The 16,922-nt window shown below is 29.6% G+C and overlaps 1 protein-coding gene across 1 annotated transcript; it reads left to right on the plus strand.

The window, feature by feature from the left end:
- Nucleotides 1–9,159: 9,159 nt before the first annotated feature.
- On the plus strand, nucleotides 9,160–10,020 carry LOTGIDRAFT_66365 (hypothetical protein; the record flags this gene model as incomplete). The annotated part of the gene is made up of 1 exon (XM_009069098.1): nucleotides 9,160–10,020. A coding segment is annotated over one exon (861 nt), but the record flags the coding sequence as incomplete, so codon positions are not given.
- Between the last annotated feature and the right edge of the window lie 6,902 nt (nucleotides 10,021–16,922).

The raw sequence follows: 16,922 nt of genomic DNA on the forward strand, positions 1-16,922 counted from the left end.
AATGAAGTGGCCATATACATAAAAACAGAAGGAAAGATAGGTCTGGTCAGACTAAGTGAAACCTGATTGAAAATATCTCAATATGTCTTTTACAAACTTAAAGGAATGTTTTTGAATTAAACAAGGATTGTTCCAGCAACAGACATAAATGGTAAACTCAAAAATGATGTCAAAATGTACATTAGGGAGTATGGGTTAAAGTGTCATCTAAATATGATCCTGTGCTCACACGATAGTTAATGATCCAAAGCTGAGGCATGAAATCATCTTTATTCTGAAATACTACTTACTGTATTCTTATCGAAAAAAAATTGTTTTGATCAAAGTTTGAAGTGTCATTCAAACTTTTCTAAAAACAAATAAATACAAGTAAATACAAGTAAAAACAAGTAAATACAAGTAAAAACAAGTAAAAAAAATGGAAATTAAGTCATATTTCGTGGTGTCAATTTCTATGGTCATTGACATGCTGTCAGTCAGTGAGACAAAAACCTAATAGGTTTGACTTCCATTCTGATTGATTGAAATATCTATTGATTATTGAAATTTGTTTTATGAATTAATGATAGCTTTAACCTTTTCAATAGTCAATTACACATATATAATAATTAATGTAAAAAACAGTAATATAAGAGGACAGAGAGTTTTGTTTTTTAATATTCTGCTCGTCATTGGACTAATCAAGACCAGTAACACAGTGATGTTGGAAATGATGGAAAATTCTCAATTTATTTTTTGACTTTTTATAGAGTCAAATTTATTCATTTTAATCCTTTTCGACATTAGTTCAATTTTGTCACACAAGATTGTCATGTAAAAACATTTAACATCAAATTCTATGTGACAACATATAAATCAGATAACTAATAAAAATAAAGCCTGAACAAAATAATGAAAACCTAATGAAAAAGGAAGAAAACTGCAATAGACTCATCTAAATTGTAAAAACAAAATATTCTTCTGAGACATGCATGTCAGTAAATCAAATGTCATATATTCCAATTCTAAGATATAAGCTTTATGTTTTATGTTTTATTACATCACTTGTGAAAGGTCACCTCACTAGCCAAGACAACATTGAAACCAGAAGTCTACTGGTCTTGAAAGGGTTAAATCAACAGTTTCCAAAAAGTACATAGCTACACAAAATCTCACATATTATCATTGAAAAATTCAATGAGAATTTCTCCAAACTGTACCACAGTGTCAGTTGTGTTCATATACTTGAGTCAATGTTGGTATAAATTGGCGAAACTCTGGTTTCATCTACATTCTGAATGTGTTCATAAAAAATAGCCAGATGATTCCAAGTTACTTTTATGGCTTGAACTACATCATATCAGATGTTTTGTAGGGAATTTGAGATATAAACCCTAAGTAAATTACAACGGACAAAACAACATAAAAACACCTAGAAAACTTCTTAACAATTTCTTTTATTTAAAATATAACATGAACCACAAGTAATATGATACTACTGCCAGAAATTCAATTACAGAATTCATACCATGGCTCTTAGAATAACAGGAAAATCATATTTAAATACGTCTGTAACATAAGACAATAACAAGGAATTCTAATTAACACATCACAGTTTATTAATTAAATATAATCCTAACATGTTCGAACATTGACATCCTTATAAAACAAACAAAGGCAGACAGTCCAGTAGTCATTCTGTAAAATAATGGGAAGTCTGGATGATAAAACTTAAACCGCTATATAATATAATAATTGCCTATATGATGAAAAACCAGCTCAATATGAGCTATTTAATTCACTTTATAGAATGAAAATCAAAAGTCCCATTAGTCAAAAAGAAATATACAAAGAGAAGTTACAGTTTCCAAACTGTTATACCCTCATATACTCCTTATATATTGATGGCATAATTACAGCATTATCTGCATAGGAGATAAAATAACAATCTAGAAGCATAGAATATCCTCCTCTCTATTTATATGCTTATCTTTATTAAATTGTATACAAACTTAACATCAGATTTTCGATGTGAAAAGTAATGTCTAAAACAGCTCTATAAGTCATATCGGGTCAATAGTAGTTATTAGTACCCGCCTTCTCAATAATAAATTTCTAATATGGCAGACTGCAATTAAATTTTATATCCAGTTTCCCAGACCTTTTTTAATACAAGTGTTCATTTAAAATTAAGTCTGGAAAATCTGATGTGTTAAGATTAAGGACAGTAACCCTTTAGCTTATGAAACCTTTATCATTACATGTAAGATTCAATTAGAAACAAAATAACAATATCCTATTTCAGACCTGAACATTATTTCTTAATCAAGTTATAAATATTCTTAATTTAAATTAATATGATAATGAAGAACTTAAATATTGTGTTATCCCAATATCAAATTTCTGTTGGCATCACTGTTAATATCTTAATCTGAACCTTATTCTAAATCAAGTTATGAAGATTCTTAATTTTAATTAATGTGAAAAATTGATATTGTGTTCTACCCCATTATCAAATTTGTCTTCACATATCTGTTTATATCTTAATGTTATTTACAGAATTAAATTTCTCTATCAATATTTCACTTCAATAATTCACAATGAACAACATCATTCTGCATTTATAATTAATGATTATGTCTAGGAAACACAACATCAATAGGGACGCAAACTGAAATAGGTAAGTTCTCTTGTCTGAGGATCGCACAGCATGAAACTCTAAGTAATAACATGTTTTTTTAGGTTCCATTTTAATATTTCTAGTAAAGTTCTTATATCATTACTCCAGATTTTGAGACGAAAAAAATATCATACAATTTGAAGTTATATCTCTGAGCTTCTTGCAATGAAAAGTTTTTAATTTTATAGTTATATCTGAGCTCCTTGTAAAGAAAAGTATGTAATTTTATAGTTATATCTGAGTTCCTTGTAATAAAAAGTATGTAATTGTTAAGTTATATCTGAGCTCCTTGTAATGAAAAGTATGTAATTTTAAAGTTATATCTGAGCTCCTTGTAATGAAAAATATCTAATTTTAAAGTTATATCTGAGCTCCTTGTAATGAAAAGTATGTAATTTTAAATTTATATCTGAGCTCCTTGTAATGAAAAATATGTAATTGTTAAGTTATATCTGAGCTCCTTGTAATGAAAAGTATGTAATTTTAAAGTTATATCTGAGCTCCTTGTAATGAAAAATATCTAATTTTAAAGTTATATCTGAGCTCCTTGTAATGAAAAGTATGTAATTTTAAAGTTATATCTGAGCTCCTTGTAATGAAAAATATGTAATTGTTAAGTTATATCTGAGCTCCTTGTAATGAAAAGTATGTAATTTTAAAGTTATATCTGAGCTCCTTGTAATGAAAAATATCTAATTTTAAAGTTATATCTGAGCTCCTTGTAATGAAAAGTATGTAATTTTAAAGTTATATCTGAGCTCCTTGTAATGAAAAGTATGTAATTTTAAAGTTATATCTGAGCTCCTTGCAATAAAAAGTATGAATTAAAAGTTATATCTGAGTAATGAAAAGTTAACATGCAATATGAAGGGCCATATTTTTAGCTCTGAGCCGTGAAGAGTTATTAAGTAATTTAAAGTTATATACTCTCAGATCTAAGCCATGAAACATTTTATACTTTGGGTAACCTAACACAAAAGCTGAGATATAAAAAAAATTAGAAATATTGAAACATAACTTGAATCATGCTGTTAACCAGAGATTCACATTATGTGATTTCAGACAACTAACCTATTTCAGCCTTGTACAAGAAAAGTTATATAATTGCTGAAATTACTTTTTTCTGGTTGTTTGTTTTAAAAAATATGATGGCCATAAAGCTGACAGCATGGAATAAAATTAGCAATCAATCTTAATGAGATAGAATGATTGCATCATGTTCTATATAAGTTATAGAATGAATAATATAATGAAATAATACTTCAAAGTTCTGTTTGAGAACATAATTTAATTTCCATTAGACGCAGGGCTGCAGGGTACTTAGATACTATATATGATAAGCTGAAAGTCCCAAGATGTCTGAAAGGACTACAAACATATTGTTAAAGGGACTGTAAAAAGATTTCCTAACGTGTTTCATTTTCACTGATAGTTTCAATTTCCACTATTCCAATTTTCAATTTGTCTGTAATTCTTGCAATTCTACTAAAATCTTAGCATTTTGTGACACCGTTATTGGAAAAGTTAACTAAATAGACATAATAAAACGTTTAGTTTAAGTGGAATCACAGATGTCAAACTGAAAATTGAAATGGTAAAAATCTATGCTATCAGTATCCCAAATACACTTAAAAAGATTAGAAGATTTGTTTATAATCCACTTTAATAGAATGATCTATAAAAAGGCGCCTGAATAATTTTTGTTTCTGCAGTAGATTCATCATTCATTGTTTTCATAGCTGCTATTATTAAATTAAGATTGTTTTTCAACTATAACCCAAGAATGATGCATGTATTGCAAATTCATTTCTACCTCTGGTAATATATCAAGAAAGTATCCGAGTTGTCAAAACATTATATATTCTGTTTACTTGTACTTGCATTGCAAAATTATTATAACTAACAATAGATCAATAAATATTGTAATCATTTTACCACTTTTTGTTTTTAATATATGTATATTTGATATATATCAATATGGACGGGGTGGGGAGAAAAATCACTTGATCAATTTAACAATCTGTTATTGGAACTATAAACTGTTGAAATCATAATATAATGTAATTGTATTAGAAAATTTTCCAAAAGACAATAGAATGTGTGGGCTGTTACAATTTTCAACATAACTACCTAGTACTTGAAATTAAGACATAAATACAATAACTATTTCTTAAAATACAATTACAAACTAAATCAACAAATATATTGTTTTTCAATAATTAATAAACAGAAACCCTCAATTTACATCTTCAGGTTTACTTTTGTCTGTGAAACATTATTTGATGAAAAAAGTCAGTCATGTTGTGCTTTAGTAAAATCATTGTTTTATGTCAAAGAACAATGTTTTTTTTAAAAATAAAACCAGTTTGAATTTTTAACAATTGTTGGAGGAGCAACTATTTTAAGTCTGTTGTATGCATTCAATAAAACATCTTTAATAAGCATTTCTTATGTTCTTAATACATTATCTCATCACTTGGCATGTCATGATTCTTTTGAACAAAGTCTGTCATGTGCAGCTGAAGAAAACACTAATAATGTTTTAGTTTTTTCAACAGTTAAGTTTACATTTTCTTCCTTGACCTAAACTTAAAGTATCTTCTTTTGCTTATATTTCTTCTTAAGATATGTCCTTTAACTTTTTATTTCATCTCAAGATATTTTTATTAAAGGGACATCCCACTTTTTTTTTCCAAGTCGAAAATTTTTTTTGCTCAAATTTGTGAAAAGTATACACTAAAATTTAAAGAAACGTGGCCTTAAAAGTTAACAATGTAAACACCAAAAATATTTATAAACATTACGTAAGGTTTTTAAGTGCATCATGCATTTTGGAAGCTGTTAGAAAACTACGGAATGGATTTGAGTAAAATAGACGCCTAATTGTAGAGAAATATGTCTCCTATGTTTCCTGAAGATTTCAACTATATACAACAAACCATTATAAAGCCAATCACCAAAACTACTAAATTAACAATTAGTACTCTCCGTTTTTAATGAAGCCTTTTAAAACAAATTCAGTTTGATCAAGAAGATACAGTTATAAAAAGCATACTTTAGAAATACTTTCATGTTTAATTTACGACATTTTTGATAATGAATAAAAAGCGGAATGTCTCTTTAAGTCTAAGATATCTATTTACTTACCTTACATGATGAGATAAGATATTGCTGCAAGGAATTTTGTCTCTATGAGATCATTGTGGAGATTATATTTCCAAAAAACTTGTCCACAGTAAAACAGGTTTTGACATGCTGTACTTAAAGGGATCTTTGGCCAATTTTTGTTCATTGGGAATACTTAGTACAGTCTAATTTCTAAGTTAGATTTCAGGGAATACTTATTTCAGGACTGGTGCCATGGCTATATACAGTATATTATATAACATGCAGTGTATGTTTGTGTGTGTGTCTTTTCAACTAAAATCATACTAATGACTAACTAATTTTCACATAATTAATAGACTTATGTATTGCTCTGTGACCTAAGCCAGTGCTTTCACTGAGACTCGTCTTAACACCTTAATACCATTTTCTTTGATTCCATGAAAATTGATATTACTATGACATCACTATAACAAATCTTTTTAGTGACCCTTTCTAGAAAATCAACCTAGCTATCAAAGTCTTAAGAAAGTGACACTTACTAGCTCAAAATATTAATATCTTTCATTGCCAAGATATCACAATTCATAGAACTTAATTGACAATCAGAAGAGAGTCTGACTTGCTACCGACTGATTTATCCAGGTAATTGCAAAGCAAGCTAACCCATTAACACTTAAAGAAGAAAATAATTGTCTACCATATTATTGTCATCTTTCCCTTAACAGAAAATCACCCGAATCAATTTTTATGAGATTATTCTAAGATTTATGAGATAATGACATGAAATAAAATCATAATCATTTTAACTTGGAATCATTGTCAACAAATATGATTATTAAGAGTCATAAAATACTCGCTATAAATTAACACATTATCTTAAGATGATATAGAGCTTAAACCAATCCTCAAATGCTTTGTTTGAGATTTTGTATTATGAAATTCATTTTAAGACAATAACATGATACCTTATTCTATCATATTTCACAATTTTGATGAGAAAATCAATGATGAATAATATCAGTAACACCACTGTTAGCTCAATATTAGCCTGTTGGATACTTTTGAATATTTTCACAAACTAATGTATTTCCCATTAAAAAAATATTTTTACATGATAACATGTTATTTTTCTCTATAATAAATTTCATAATTTAGTTTAAAAATCAATCCTGAATGATATGATCAACACCACGGTTAGCCCATGGTTTACTTCAGATTGTTACTGTTGGTATATTTTGATATTTTCATCAACCTTCTTCACATGATTCACATTCATATATTTTATCAATTTTTAAACTTATATCATTTGAATACGTTTATTAGGTAATTTGACCATTTTAAAATGATGTAATATGACTGTAAATGTATATATACCATATTCTATTAATGAAAATCACCATAATGCAAGTGATAATCTTCACAGAGTATCTGATTATCTTCCTGAAGGAAATATATTGTGAATACAAAATGTAGTCAAATTTAACAGAATATGATGTAGGACTATTATTTTGCCAGTACCAAATTTCATTTATTTGTCCTTCTGGGGGAGTAAATTTGTGATTTATTAAATTTCTCGTCTTTTACATGGATATAAAATCTAATTGACAGGTTGGTTGGTAAATGAAAAGTTAACGTCTGCTTCCAGCTAAGGCTGATATCACAGTCTATAAATCAACTGAACTCTACTTGTTTTTAGGCCTTATAATTACGGTATGGAAAGTATTGTTTAATCTGCCATAAATAACTTCAAGCCAACAGAGGTGATATTCTATATATTGTGGGAACAAGAATCAGTAAATGGAACAGGTAATAAAAGCCACCAACATTGAAAGCACCAATGAATAATAAAGGCGTAGGTTGGTAGATAATGTTCCACACAAACTAACAAATGTTTAATTAACCTGTATCAAATGAAAGTAAAGGAAATCTTAGTGAATCAATACATAGTGTCAATGATCATTAAGAGTTCAGAAGAAAATCAATTGCCAGTGATCACTTAGACACGTAAAACTGGACAACTTACCCCATAAGTGGAGGCCGCATCTTGTCTGTGTGTTTGATCCAAATTGATTGATTTAATGGGAATGGACGAAGACTTTGGTTTGGTTCTTCCCGTGTCTTCATTAGCACTTAAAAACTCAATATCTTCGGTCGAACTGGAATTAGAATGGACACATCAAATTTAGCTCAAATTAGACATTTTTTTGTTTTATAATACTAATCAATATGTACTTCATAATGCATGGATTGTGATATTTTTAACAAAGTTTTAAGTTTAACAATATTCTAGATAATTCTTTTTATTATACCATTGATATTTATCTTTAAAGGAACACTACCTCTTAGAATTGACATATAATTTAAACTTGGTGAACAAGAGTATATGTTCATCAGTTGGACTTAACAGGTGCCACGACTAAATAATAGAATCTATAGACCATAGAAATATCCATCAAATTAAATAATAAATGAAACAGGCTTCTAAGCTTAATTCAAAATTTAATTAATTATTACCTAGTGTTATGGATTTATTAGATTATAGAGAGATTTTGTTGTATAGTTATAACACTAGGTATATCTACTGATCAACAAAAAAAGGCTCATTTTGGCCGAATAAAATTATTGATTTGGTCATCTAAAGGGGTAGTATCTTTTAAGTGGATATAATGGCCTAGAAAATAATAGCTGATAAGGCTTTATTTCAGCTATTGTTGCTATTTGTAAAATAACATGTCACATGCAAGCTGATGCAAGGTTAAAAAAGATGATTGTTAAAAGAGCCGGAATTTATTTTCGCTATCACAAGTATCATTTGACTTGGATGATATTTGCAATAGTGGTAGCAAGCTTACATAACCAGGACAGGAAATCTGAATAGTTCAAAAAGAGGTAATGTGTCCAAGAAAAAAGCTAGAAAACCTCTTTTGAATCCACATTAAAGGAAGACTTTATTCTAAGTTGAACCAAGTCAGTAGGGATTAGATTGTACTCTGCTATATCACTAGAGGCTAGGGCCATTAGTTGTTGTGGGTTCGAATCCTCCTCAAGGTTAGACAGTTAGGAAATTCATATGCCACACCCAGTGTTTCCAAGTGCCAGCCCAGAGTCGACTTTTGCCCCCTTATGTCTACTACAAAACTTGTGTTAAGTGCTTGTACAAAAAATAGAATGATAACCCCTTCCACAGTTATGCCACTTTGTTCCCTTGCGACTACCTATTTTTTTATAAATAATAATTTCTTTCTCTTTTCAGGACAGGTGAACATGCCAATCAAAGTTAAAGCAGAGCAATAAGGACTTAATTCACCATGAACGGAACAAATGTAACATTGACAGATGACCTATCCATCTTTAAATACCATATATGGGGTGTAGCTGGCAATGTGCTTGGAGTGTTTGGACTCTTGGGAAATATATTGTCCATAATTGTGTTAAGTCATCCCAAGATACGATCTTCAACTTCCTATTATTTAATAACGTTAGCTATTTATGATAATATCATACTAGTGTCTATGGAAGTATTTTTCAACCTACCTAGGAAGGAAATTGCCTTGATGGAAACCTATATGTGTTATTTTCAATATGTGTTACCTGTTGGATATCCAATCTCTCTAGCAGCACAGATGGGTTCAATCTATACCACAGTTGCATTTACTGTTGAACGCTACATTGCCGTCTGTCGGCCATTACATGTGTCCAATACGTGCACACGTTCCCGTGCCCGAAAGACAATGGCACTCATATTAATCATGTCCATTCTGTATAATATTCCGCGTTGTTTTGAATACGAGGCTACACCACATATATTTAAACACAATAAGACTTGTATTTTTGTGAGTAATACAGATTTTGGAAATAATGAATATTACCGCCATGTTTATCTGATTTATTTTCAACTTATTTTTATGTTTCTCATTCCGTTTGCAATACTACTAGTATTAAACATGGCATTAATTAAGGCAGTGAAACGTTCCCGACAGAATATTAGACGTATATCCTCTTCCTCGCGAACAAATGACAATAATCTCACTGTGATGCTTATTTCTGTGATATTTGTGTTCCTTTTTTGTCAATTTCCTACAATTGTGGACAATATCATCCGTGCTCTGGCCTCAAAAGAAACTTCACGGTCTGTATATAGACAGAAATTCTATGTGATATGTACATTTATGGTGGAAATTAACTCAGCTGTAAACTTCATATTATATTGTGTCTTTGGGAAACGATTCCGATCAACTTTTCAACATATCTTTGGAAATTTCTTTAAAAGACTTCAATACAAGAGTTCTTTCAGCAACAGATCTCAAACCCAAAATGAGTATGGAAATGGTAATATACATGAACTACAAATGACTCTCATCTGACTATCTGCCAAAAAGCAGGGTGCACAATCAATTGTATTAAAGAAGAAATGTGAAGTAACAGACAAATACAAGTCTTGTGCTGAGAGAATAAGAGTTAATGTAGCAGATTTTCTGTAAAATGTTTCAACCAGGTGTTAACTTATTTATCAAGCAATGACATAATCTCTTAAAAATATACAGGTCCAATTCAATATATTTTTAGTAAAACTAGAAACTAAATTTCATGAAATATGGTTGAAAAATGTAAATCATCCAACATTTTCAAAACAAAAATACTCCTAAATTTCACATAAAATTCATTTTTGTTTTATATATTTTTGAAAATTTGTTGAAAATTTAAGGAGCAACAGAATTTTCAATAATCAAATTCTTTTAAAACTGTAGAATAAAGAGTGTTTACACAGAGAATCTGAATGTAAAATGGCTGTTAAAATTGATTAAATATTAAAATTTAATTTTCTATGTAATCATTATGTGCTATTAATCATGAAATAAAGTATTTCATTAGGTCATTAAATCATGAAATCTTATACATGTAATAAGATCTTGATTTGTATTTCAACATAAATTTCAACTGCCTTTATGATAGCTAGAAAGCTCACCCATTGGACAGCAATCTGAGACTGGACTGAATCTGAAAGAGATGTGATAAGTGGTTAAAGTGTTTACATACAAGCTACAAGGTGGAGAGAATGGACAGAACATCATAAATATAGAGTAATAAACCTGTACATATATGATCAGATATGGTACAGATTGACAGTTATAAACCTGTACATGTATGATCAGACATGGTACAGATTGAAAGTTATAAACCTGTACATGTATGATCAGACATGGTACAGATTGGCAGTTATAAACCTGTACATGTCTGATCAGACATGGTACAGATTGGCAGTAATAAACCTGTACATGTATGATCAGAGATGGTACAGACTTGACAGTAATAAACCTGTACATGTATGATCAGACATGGTACAGATTGACAGTTATAAACCTGTACATGTATGATCAGACATGGTGCAGACAGACAGTATTAAAACATGTAGTTGTATAAAATACATTCCATACCATACAGAAAACCTTGGACATAATTTAATCAGCAAGATTCATCCATCATGAGCAAAAAGAAAAAGCTTAACAGTACTATATAGCTACTGCTGTCAGGGCTAAAAACCTTGACCAAAAGCTTTAACCGTTGGCCAACATTTGTCCCATTTTTAAAATAATTTCAAAAAGACTTCTGTTACATGTGTAATCACCTGAAGTGTTGTGGGTACTTTTGTAATATTTAGGTTACTTCCTAAGTGGTTGAGGGCACTTCTATGATGTACTATGGATAATCCAAGCTGGGAGCTAGTGAACAATATTGATAATCTAAGCTTTAATCAGATTAATGCTTTAATATAATTATGCTAATTAAAAACAGATTATTTCTATTATCTATATAGTTGGGATGGCACCTTTAAAAATATGTACTGTTTGATAAAAATATTCATTCACATCTGGAGACAGTATAAAATGTATGGACATGCCAGAATCTAACTCTGGACATTCAGGTTAATGAGCTAGACACAGGAGCTCTATATATAGAGAAAGTTTAAGATGTGATTTGTATTCAGAATTGAAATAGGTTGCCCTATGTCCACTATGTTGTATGGGTAGAATAAATGGTAATTCAGTCATGTTTCCAATGTGCACAAAATAAATCAAATGATTCTTGTTTATGTGTGAAAACGTGTCTGGATGAGCATAGATATATTTATCAAACTATGGTCAAGCAAAAATATTTGTGAACATCCAGCGCTGCCAAAAAGTTAAACACAAGCATTCTATACAATTTTAAGGTAGTATAAATAGTATCATAAGCCATGAAGTCATGGTTACTTAAAGATACACTACCTCTAAGGATGATCTAAAAAATTGCAAACCAAAATAAGTCTTTGTTTATCAGTGGACTTAACCTGGTGTCATAACTATAAAACAGAATCCCTTTATAATCCAATAATCATTTAACTAAATAACTTTGAATAAGTTTTGAAGCGATTTTCAATAATTACTTAGTTTAATGGATATAACTATGGTGTATAGATTCTATTCTTTAGTCATGACACTCTGTAATTCCAAAAGATAAAGATATGCTCTTATAGACCAAGTTTGAGACTTTAAATTTTATGCCCATTCTGTGAGGTAGTATTCCTTTTAACTACCTCAAAATGAAATAGCCTGCTTGGGTTAATGAATACCTATACGTGAACAGATATTCTTGCTTGACTATATACAAAAATATTGTTTTGAATTCCAATATCCATAGTATTGTTTGTTTATTGTTGATTTCAAGCATTGTTAATCAAACGTGTCTTTATTGTTTTGTTTAAAAATTTTATACATTCAAATAATAAAAAAATCAAATCTGACATTGTTAATTCATTTCTGGTCTGTGAGGGATCAAAATCAACTGTGATAGGGTTATATGTCTACATAGTAAAGTAAGACTTGCCAGGATCACCAGATATCATTAATGAGTTGAGGTTTGCCCACCCACTAATCCAAAAAACTTTTAGGATAATTTATTGTAAAGAGGTTTACTAAAAAATCTATATATGTATCGGGGACACTGATAGCATCAATTTGCATCATTCCAATTTTCAACCAGACGTCTTTGGTTCCTGCAATTTCAATTCCAATTCAAGTCCTTCACTCTAAAGACTAATCACAAAATATGCCTGAATCATACATAAGGTTAGTGGCATCATGAACCACAGACGTCTGATTAAAAATTGGAATGGTGCAAATTGATGCTATCAATACCCTCTTTACAATCAATCCCTTGTTTAAGCCCATCCAATTAATCTGAAAACAGATACCAGTATTGACTGTGACATTAAAAATCATTCTCGAGAGGCCCAAAACCTATCGCAACCCATTGTCCACAATCCAGCTTAACATAACAGTAACATAACTGCAGCAAGAAAATGCAGATAGGGCCATAGCTAAATTGAATTCAAAGTATAAATACTACTGTGCAACTTGGTTTGTCAATTTGGCATAATACTTTACATAAACAGTCACCATGGCCAAAATGGTCAACTTCATACATTTACTTCAAACCATATATCTGAAGTAAGCCATGATTCAAACACAACATAGATGACATTTGTTCTAAATGTTGAAATTTTTTTTGGCTGGAAATTCACAATAAATAGTGTAAAAAGAGTCAAATGGGATTTATCAAAATGACAGAAGTAAATATATAACATCACCTGATTTGCCATACATTCATCATAACTTTTTAATTCATTATAATCTATTAGCTTAATAACTTTAGCCTAGACATATAATATAATACATGTCCTCACAAATTATAAAATATTGGGTTCAAAAATTGGTCTATTTATCAATCTAAATCTTGGTATTGGCATTTCTAAAAAAGTTAGAAACAATTTCAAATATTCTAGTAGTAAACATTAAAAAAGTTCCTTTTTCTAGATTTTCAAGTAAAATATACAATTTAATTTGATTTGCAAATTTGATAAATATTTATTTTGGCTAATCATAGGAAATATTGGTTTAAAAAAGGGGTCAATTTGAATCTTAAACTACAATGTAATACTCGTTAAACTGAACCCTTGTATGGTGTCTGTTTATGATATATCAATCTGTGACCAAGGGAAAAAAGTTTTTTATTCTTTATTAATGTTGGCAATCATCAGAGAAAGAAAGTGCATAAAAAGGTTCTCAGTTCTAAAGCAAAGTGGAGAGAACAGCAGCTGAGCAGGCAATAAGGTGACCGATTAAACATAATTTGATTGCAAATGAATTCTGTTACACTGGCTCAGTTAATATAATAAGAGCTAGAACTTCTGGTAAAATGGCATTTATATCTGACATCTTTTATCAAACAATATGTCAATATATAATAAACTGAAGAAAATTCGATGTATATAAAAATGGAAACAAAATCAGACAAAAAAATTTGTCTATGCTCTATGCTTTTGTCAGATGTTGATCACTTGTCAGCTTTCACAAGTCATTAATTTTTAATCTATATTGAATGAGGAAACAGTGACCCTTTACAAAAAAGTGCTATATATATAATGACAAAACAGTGACCAATCACATAAAAATACTATATATAAAATGATGAAACAGTGACCCTTTACAAAAGAATGCTATATAGAATGACAAAACAGTGACCAATCACATAAAAATACTATATATAAAATGATGAAACAGTGACCCTTTACAAAAGAATGCTATATAGAATGACAAAACAGTGACCAATCACATAAAAATACTATATATAAAATGATGAAACAGTGACCCTTTACAAAAGAATGCTATATAGAATGACAAAACAGCGACCAATCACATAAAAATACTATATATAAAATGATGAAACAGTGACCCTTTACAAAAGAATGCTATATAGAATGACAAAACAGTGACCAATCACAGAAAAATACTATATATAAAATGATGGAACAGTGACCCTTTACAAAAGAATGCTATATAGAATGACAAAACAGTGACCAATCACAGAAAAATACTATATAAAATGATGAAACAGTGACCCTTTACAAAAGAATGCTATATAGAATGACAAAACAGTGACCAATCACAGAAAAATACTATATAAAATGATGAAACAGTGACCAATCACAGAAAAATACTATATAGAATGACAAAACAGTGACCAATCACAGAAAAATACTATATAAAATGATGAAACAATGACCCTTTACAAAAGAATGCTATATAGAATGACAAAACAGTGACCAATCACAGAAAAATACTATATAGAATGACAAAACAGTGACCAATCACAGAAAAATACTATATAAAATGATGAAACAATGACCCTTTACAAAAGAATGCTATATAGAATGACAAAACAGTGACCAATCACAGAAAAATACTATATAGAATGACAAAACAGTGACCAATCACAGAAAAATACTATATAAAATGATGAAACAATGACCCTTTACAAAAGAATGCTATATAGAATGACAAAACAGTGACCAATCACAGAAAAATACTATATATAAAATGATGAAACAGTGACCCTTTACAAAAGAATGCTATATAGAATGACAAAACAGTGACCAATCACAGAAAAATACTATATAAAATGATGAAACAATGACTCTTTACAAAAGAATGCTATATAGAAAACAGTGACACTTTACAGAAGAATGCCATATAGAAAGACAAAACAGGGACCAATTACAAAAGAATACTATATATAATGAAGAAACAGTGACACTTTACAGAAGAATGCTAAAGAGAATGACAAAACTGTGACACTTTACAGAAGAATACTATATAGAATGATGAAACAGTTACCCTTTACAAAAGAATGATATAGAATGACAAAACAGTGACACTTTACAGAATAATACTATATAAAATGATGAAACAGTGACACTTTACAAAGGAATGCTATATAAAATGACAAAACAGTGACACTTTACAGAATAATGCTAAAGAGAATGACAAAACAGTGACCAATTACAGAAGAATACTATATAGAATGATGAAACAGTGACCCTTTACAAAAGAATGATATAGAATGACAAAACAGTGACACTTTACAGAATAATGCTAAAGAGAAAGATGAAACAGTGACACTTTACAAAAGAATGCTATATAAAATGACAAAACAATGACACTTTACAGAATAATGCTAAAGAGAATGACAAAACAGTGACCAATTACAGAAAAATACTATATAGAAGAAACAGTGACTCTTTACAGAAGAATGCTATATAGAATGAAGAAACAGTGACCAATTACAGAAGAATACTATATAGAATGAAGAAACAGTGACACTTTACAGAAGAATGCTAAAGAGAATGACAAAACAGGGACACTTTACAGAAAAATACTATATAGAATGACAAAACAGTAACCAATTACAGAAAAATACTATATAGAAGAAACAGTGACTCTTTACATAAGAATGCTATATAGAATGAAGAAACAGTGACCAATTACAGAAGAATACTATATAGAATGAAGAAACAGTGACACTTTACAGAAGAATGCTAAAGAGAATGACAAAACAGTGACACTTTAAGAAAAATACTATATAGAATGAAGAAACAGTGACCCTTTACAAAAGAATGCTACATGGAATGAGACAACAGTGACATTTTACAGAAAAATGTTATATAGAAAGACAAAACAGTGACCAATTACAGAAGAATACTATATAGAATGAAGAAACAGTGACATTTTACAGAAGAATACTATATAGAATGATGAAAGCAGTGACCAATTACAGAAGAATACTATATAGAATGAAGAAACAGTGACATTTTACAGAAGAATACTATATAGAATGATGAAACAGTGACCAATTACAGAAGAATGCTAAAGAGAATGACAAAACAGTGACACTTTACAGAAAAATACTATATAGAATGATGAAACAGTGACCCTTTACAAAAAAGTGCTATATAGAATGACAAAACAGTGACCAATCACAGAAAAATACTATATAGAATGACAAAACAGTGACCAATCACAGAAAAATACTATTTAAAATGATGAAACAATGACCGTTTACAAAAGAATGCTATATAGAATGACAAAACAGTGACACTTTCCAGAAGAATGCCATATAGAAAGACAAAACAGTGACCAATTACAAAAGAATACTATATAGAATGAAGAAACAGTGACACTTTACAGAAGAATGCTAAAGAGAATGACAAAACTGTGACACTTTACAGAAGAATACTATATAGAATGATGAAACAGTGACCCTTTACAAAAGAATGATT

Source organism: Lottia gigantea, assembly GCF_000327385.1.
Source record: "Lottia gigantea unplaced genomic scaffold LOTGIsca_99, whole genome shotgun sequence".
Taxonomy (NCBI): Eukaryota; Metazoa; Mollusca; class Gastropoda; family Lottiidae; genus Lottia; species Lottia gigantea.